At 51.5% G+C, this 6,992-nt stretch overlaps 1 protein-coding gene across 1 annotated transcript; it reads left to right on the plus strand.

The window, feature by feature from the left end:
- The first annotated feature begins 3,769 nt into the window (after nt 1-3,769).
- Nucleotides 3,770-6,467, plus strand: Phox2b (paired like homeobox 2B). Its single transcript, XM_038317722.1, has 3 exons — nt 3,770-4,010; nt 4,845-5,032; nt 5,952-6,467. The coding sequence occupies exons 1-3, from the start codon at nt 3,770-3,772 to the stop codon at nt 6,465-6,467; spliced, it is 945 nt and encodes a 314-aa protein (XP_038173650.1).
- The last annotated feature ends 525 nt before the right edge of the window (nt 6,468-6,992 follow it).

The following is a 6,992-nucleotide window of genomic DNA, read 5'->3' on the forward strand; positions in this document are numbered from 1 at the left end:
AAATTGGCAGGGGGATAAAAAGTCAACCGTGTACACATACTAAGAAAAGACACAGAGGAAGATGGATCAAACCATCCATCTATCCATGTGGCCATTTATCTATCAATCCATCTCGCTTCCCACCCGCCTCTATTAAAATAAATAGCAGGCACGGTCCACATTGCTGGTTGGCTGAAGTTGTGATCTGGACAAAAGGTCTGTTTGGGAAAAGGATGCTGAACCTTTAATTCTATTTGTGCCGGTTGAAAATCAGGAGGGGTTTTTCTACACTTCACTTTTATTAGATTATTTCTTATAGATGGCTTCTTTTTTCCTCCCAGACGCGTGGTGGCGGCTGCTGAAGCAGTTGGTCTATAGTTGGAATAATTAAATTAACCATTTGGTACAACTTTTAGGGGAGAAGCTCGCGTGTAGAAAGCTCAACTGGGACAAAGCAGGGAGCTGGGGCTGGAGCTCTGGCCTGGCCCAGGCTCACAAGCCTTTCATTGCTGAGCAGAATCGGGACCCCGAGCCACAAAAGAGGGGCCAGCGGCGGGGAAGGGGCGGGTGGGAGGGGCGATGACACTGAACCAAATAAACCTACAAATCCTACAAAGGGGAAAATGAAGTCAAGAGCATTTGCTCATCCAACCGTGCGGTTCTAGTTCAGAGAGGTCTTCAAGGAGGCGCACAGCGCACGGGCCACAAGAGGATGGGCACCAGGGGGCGTCTGGAAGGAGGCCGAGGATGGTCTACAGAGCAGGGCTGGCACCCGGAAGACGCCTGGCGCGACCAAGTGGAGGCGGCTAGGAGCCAGACTGCAGGGAGGGATCAGCCCTGGGCTGGCGCCCTGTGGTGGCTTTGGCTGGGCTTGTCCCTCTTCCGAAGGCATTTCCCTGTCCGGGATTCCTGATACCCCACCCCCACTCTCTTCCTCCTATCTAGACCGCAGCGCCCTGAACAGCATAGCCAGGACCTCTGCCCAAACTCCTTTTCAAAAACCAGCCCCGTGTGTGTTTCAACTTTCAACCTAGAGTCGGCTGAAGCTGAAGTCAAGTGAAGGCTGCTGGAACGCAGCGTGAAAATGCGTGGCATGCAGGTCTGGCGTAGGGCTCTGGGCTTGAAGAGCGGCTGCCGGGAGTCGGGGTGGCTTCTAGTGGAACACCCCAAGAAGCACCTCAGGCAGGCTGCGAACCTGGGCTTTAGCAAACCTAAGCCTTAGAGACTCAGTGCACCTCTTCCCAGACCCCCCTAAATGTCTCTCTTGCAGAAAAATAGCTTTAAACCCACCTCTGCCAGGAGGAGCTGGCTGGCCAGTGTTAATGTAGCCTAACCTGGCCTAAAATCCCACGCCTTGGCATCCTCAGAACGCTGGCCTGAGCTACAACAACCCTTTCAGAAAAACCAGAATGCGATCATTTCCAAATCCCCTCACCCCTAAGTACCAGAAACAGAGAAAGTTGGACAATCGTAGCCTTGTGCTTGGTAACTTATCCCCCACCTCCCTGAAGTGGAAGGCAGTGGGAGAATACCAGTGAGGGAAATTCCATGTGGAGTTCGTGGGGGTACAAGCACCTCCTGGTCCAGATGCAGATTCATATTCATGAGGGGGCGATAAATAAAGACAAATCCGCGCTGTAATGACCCTTGGATTCGCATCCGTCTTTGCTGGCCTTTAGGTTCAGGGACTGAAGACAGATGTTTGCATCCCCCTTTCTCCTCTTGTCTGGTGACCATAAAGAAAAACCATTTAGAGTGTTGTAATTTGTTTCCCGCCGCAGTCAAACCTTGGACGCATTTATTTTCATTTTCCCCGCTGCACAAAAAAGTGCACATTGGTCACGAAGGGCCCTTCTTTATCAAATACGCATTGTACAACGTACAACTGCAATAAAACTATCAGCCCTCCCCATAAAACTATCACCAGCTTCCTCGGTAAGTTCCCTTGCCTGAACTTGCCAGTTCAGCGCTCCTATGTCCAGAGGATGCGCAAACACCTGGGTGGAAGCTGAAAAGGCTGGGGGCCGCTGTCCGGGTTTAATCCATTACGGAGTCTGCAGTGGTTTAGTGCGTAATAAAGCAGGGTAGCAGTGGAGAGCGGGCGCCCATCCACTCCCCGGCACTAGCATCGAATTAAACCACTTAGTTTGGCAAACACTGAACGCCTAAATGCCCCTATAAAGACTTTATGAGTTTGTTACTTTAATTACTGACTTGTTACAGAGCACATAAAGGGGGTAATGAATGCAATAAAACTAATTATCTACACATTTAATTCATATAAAATATCCAGGGTTTGTTTACACCACACGGCGATTCAACTAAGCATTCCCCCCTCTTGTCCACCGAGAGGAAGGATTTAATGAAATATTTCCCTTTATTCTGCTAGAGTCTAACGAACCAAATGAAAATTACCCTCCGCTTAAATCATGGGGCCACCAAGGTCCACAAATCACGGCTGGCTTCTTTGTCTGCGCCTCCTCGCCAGAACCCAAGAGCCCCAGGAATCGAACTAGGAAAGTACGCTGCCTCAAGCCGTTGCCTTGTTTGTTTAAAGAGCTAGGGTGCCGCTCAGTGAAGTCCGAAAACCTAAAAGGCAAACAAGATCGCCATCCTCTTTGAAAATTCCCAGGTCTAAAGGGGATTGTGAGCGCTTGAAAAAGCGGGAGGCGAGAGGGAGAGAAGACAAGGCTGGAAAAGGAGACCCCGTTTGGGTGCATTCATGCTGGGCATGGTAGCTACGGAGTAATTAAAATGAACAACCACCGCGGGGAAGTTTCACACTCACCGCTCCAAATCTACACTAACGCAGACAGACAGCGCTGAGCGCAGAGAAACGTTCGGTAGGGAATCCAGATGTTTTACCTTTGAGAGCTTTACTCGGTTGTTTATTTTACTTTTGTAAAGGGGCTGTCTGCCCACGTCTCTGGAAAAGCACATTAAGCTTCGAGGAGAAACACAATTGATAAGATGCTATTTTTTTTTCATCCCCTTCGACCAGGTGTATTGTAAAGAAATCCGCTTATCCTTATCGTTCACATAAAAACCCCCCTTGGCCCCCTTACGCTACGTTACAGGGCGCCTGAGTCTTGCCAATGTCCCAGTCCTTTATAACATTTCATGCACTTCGGGGGGTAGGCTTGTTGTTAAATTGAGCGTGTAACACTCTTACAAAACAGGTTTTCTATGACATCAAGGTTTCTTCTCCCTAACCAAGAAAAAAAAAAAAAAGGACGAAGAAGGGGGGGATACACACTATCTCAATTTATGCCTAAGGTATATGATCAGTTAAAAAGGCTTAAAAGCTCTTGGAAATTGGATCAGGGAAAATCGTCACCCAACTTTCATTATTTCCAAGTAGCGTGATTGAATTAAAGGGCAGGAGCTGGTTAGAAGGGAGGATCGGGGGCTCGGTGCGTAATGGTGTGGTATTAAATTCTAATTAGAGATGCAGGAATCAATGATAGGGAGGTTGGACAGCTCAGTTCCCCAGTGCCAGCCCAATAGACGGATGAGTTATTGTCATGTAAAAAGCGCCAGCAATAAGACCAACCGCTTTGCTATTGTCCAAGTGGAAAGAGCCAAGTTTATTATGAGGACTATATGCTCTAGAGACCTCAGACAAGGCATCTCACAGGAGGCTTTTTCATAAAACTAGGCTCTGCTGGTAGTAAGGAGGCCAGTTTGGAGGCAGGCGTTGAGCTGTGCACATCTCCCCACTCAGCCACCGACTCCATATCCATCTTTTATTTCATTTTTCCACTTGGCTGAGCCATCCAGAACCTTTTCAATGTATAAAATGGAATATTCTTACCTCAATTCCTCTGCCTACGAGTCCTGTATGGCCGGGATGGACACCTCGAGCCTGGCTTCAGCCTATGCAGACTTCAGTTCCTGCAGCCAGGCCAGTGGCTTCCAGTATAACCCGATAAGGACCACTTTTGGGGCCACGTCCGGCTGCCCGTCCCTCACGCCGGGATCCTGCAGCCTCGGCACCCTCAGGGACCACCAGAGCAGTCCGTACGCCGCAGGTAAGGACCGCTAGCTCTCTTAGCGGAAGAAGCCGCCTTTCCGCTCGTATATAGGAAGCCTTGATTGCATTTGAAAATGGAAATGTGTTTAGTATTTACCAAACGAAATTTGCTTACACAAATGAAAGAATTTATCACGTTAGAAGCGATTGCAGGGAGGGGTAATTCACTTACAGGGTTACACTATCCTAGTCACACCCGAACCGCCAACAAAATTATCTTAAGCTGCCAAAATGATAGGCATAATTTATTTACTTTGCGATGAGACGTAAAGCTTAGAAAATAATTAAATAACAAAGAGTAAAGCTCATTACTGGCGGTGTCTCTCTCTTTTTTTTTAAGAACCGACAGCGGCTCACACCTCTTTGGCCGGTCCTTTTTATGATCATTTCTTGAATTTATTGTTTTTTACAGCACTATCCCCCAACTTTCGGGCGGCGTCAACTTCTGAGAATTGAAAAGTTGCAAGAGTGGTTGTGAGTGGTAACTTGGTCCCTGGTTTTCTGATATTCCAAGTGATGTTTTTGGACTGTTATCACGCTGAATGCACTATACCCCGTTCGGGGGTTCAAGTGGTCTCCAAATTGCTATTTCAACCCATCCAAAGGCACTTGGGCCACAAGAACCCACATAAAGTCTCACTCGTGCCCCTGCTTCTCTATATTACTAATTTGTTGGGTTTCTTGGCAGGTCGCCGCTCCTAAAACTTCCAGACGCCGCAGGAGTCCTTAGCGGCTCCCGGGCGACCTGACCTTGGGTCCTCACGTCCTGGCCCGGGAGTCCCTCAAACTTCAGACTGTTTTACTCACTCTAGCCTCCTCTGTCATCCTCTAGTTCCGTACAAACTCTTCACCGACCACGGCGGCCTCAATGAGAAACGCAAGCAGCGGCGCATCCGCACCACGTTTACAAGCGCGCAGCTGAAAGAGCTGGAGAGGGTCTTCGCTGAGACGCACTACCCTGACATCTACACCCGGGAGGAGCTGGCGCTGAAGATTGACCTCACCGAGGCGAGAGTTCAGGTGCGGGGAAACCGAGGGCTAGGGCGGCAGCAGTAGGGCGAGGGATGGATGGGTACTGATGCTCAGAATTCCAAAGGGACCCGGTGCCGATCGGAGAAATGGGATTTGGAGTGTTGTGTGAGCACGAGGCGGGCCAAGGACACACAATTGATTCACAGCTGCAAAGAGTTTCCCACCAGAGCAGGGGGGCTGGGAGTTTGAAGGGGAGAGAGAAAGTGCTCGGTGAGGGGAAGACCACAGACTTTGCCTGCACCTCTGTCAGCCTTAGTAGTCGTCAGCGTCAGCGTTCGGTTGCCAAGTGCCTCCTAACTCGAGCGCCTTGGAAAATGTAGCGCCCGTGGTGCACGGTGTAATAATTTCCTAGCAATTAGGGCTTGAAACAGATTCCTGAAGGGATCCTACCTAACTATTAGGAGCAGAGTTGCATTCTGGAGCTGGTCAGCCAGCCCAGTGCAAGGATGCGCTCTCCATGGAAGGCTCCTCTGCGGGCAGCGCAAGGAAGAGCTATGGTCACCACAGTGGAAGGCACTCTCCTTTCGCCAGTTAGACTTGAGAGGGTTAGGAGTAGGCAGGGCGCTTTTAAGAGTACATCAAAAGAAAGTCTTTCATTTTAGGGCTTTTGTGCGGCCTTTGTACCTGTCCCTTTAGGTGTCATTTCCCCGGCACGGGCACGTTCGTTTGACCCCTAAAAAAGTTTCTCAGAAGAGGTACTAGCAACGAGGTTTGCAGACTTGTCGGACTGGGCATTTGCGGTGATGTCAATGGTCCATTCATACCGCGAAGAGTGTGTGTGTGTGTGTGTGTGTGTGTGTGTGTGTGTGTGTGTGTGTGTGATTTGAAACGAACTGGGGCGTCCCAAGCACCACTTTGCTCTCTGGGTTTCTTCCCCTGTTTTATCACCTTCCCTCTCTTTGGGCAGGTGTGGTTCCAGAACCGTCGGGCCAAGTTTCGCAAGCAGGAGCGCGCAGCAGCCGCAGCTGCCGCTGCAGCCAAAAACGGCTCCTCGGGCAAGAAGTCTGACTCCTCCCGGGACGATGAGAGCAAAGACGCTAAGAGCACCGATCCTGACAGCACTGGGGGCCCGGGACCGAACCCCAACCCGACCCCCAGCTGCGGGGCAAACGGCGGCGGCGGCGGAGGGCCCAGTCCGGCCGGAGCTCCCGGGGCGGCGGGCCCGGGGGGCCCGGGAGGCGAACCCGGCAAGGGTGGTGCGGCTGCGGCGGCTGCTGCGGCGGCTGCGGCGGCAGCGGCGGCTGCTGCGGCGGCGGCAGGAGGCCTGGCTGCGGCCGGGGGCCCCGGACAAGGCTGGGCTCCAGGCCCGGGCCCCATCACCTCCATCCCGGATTCACTTGGGGGCCCCTTCGCCAGCGTCTTGTCTTCGCTCCAAAGACCCAACGGTGCCAAGGCCGCCTTAGTGAAAAGCAGTATGTTCTGATCTGCGATCTACGGCGGCGGCGGGCGAGCCCGGGCGCGGGCTGGCGAGTGGGCGAGTGGGTAGACCCAAGGCTAGTGTCGCTGCTGCCTGTGGCTTTTTCATCGAAGGCCTAAAATGATCGCGATTCGAATAACGAGAAAATGACGTCGCTCCCATTTCAAACCCACTCCTACCCCTTTCCTCAACCCCCCTCCCACAACAAAACAAAACAAACAAACAAAATAACTTCCCCGGCTTCGCACCTGCCTCGGGCTGCGCACAGGACAGGGCTCCGCCTGCTGCCCAGGGGGTGTGAGCAGCGTGGCCTGGACTTCGGGGCACTCTCAGGGGGCTGTGTCTGAGTGTCGGGTGTATGTTTGTCTCGGAGAATGTGTGTCTGTGGCCCCAAGTAGGTGATAGGGAGAGATGGGGGCCACAACCAACTCAGTGACTTCTTAGAAACAAATGAAAAATTCGGAAGACGGCAACGATAAAATGTAAAATAAAATAAATCACAAAAGTCAAACAGAACCAAATGAAGGGGAC

The sequence above is a fragment of the Arvicola amphibius genome, chromosome 1 (genome assembly GCF_903992535.2).
Source record: "Arvicola amphibius chromosome 1, mArvAmp1.2, whole genome shotgun sequence".
Lineage (NCBI taxonomy): Eukaryota > Metazoa > Chordata > Mammalia > Rodentia > Cricetidae > Arvicola > Arvicola amphibius.

Coding starts and splice junctions, on each gene's coding strand:
- Phox2b (XM_038317722.1), top strand. CDS start 3,770: ATGTATAAAATGGAATATTCTTACCTCAATTCCTCTGCCTACGAGTCC. Junction 4,011..4,844: donor GAGCAGTCCGTACGCCGCAG/GTAAGGACCGCT, acceptor GTCATCCTCTAG/TTCCGTACAAACTCTTCACC. Junction 5,033..5,951: donor TCACCGAGGCGAGAGTTCAG/GTGCGGGGAAAC, acceptor CTCTTTGGGCAG/GTGTGGTTCCAGAACCGTCG.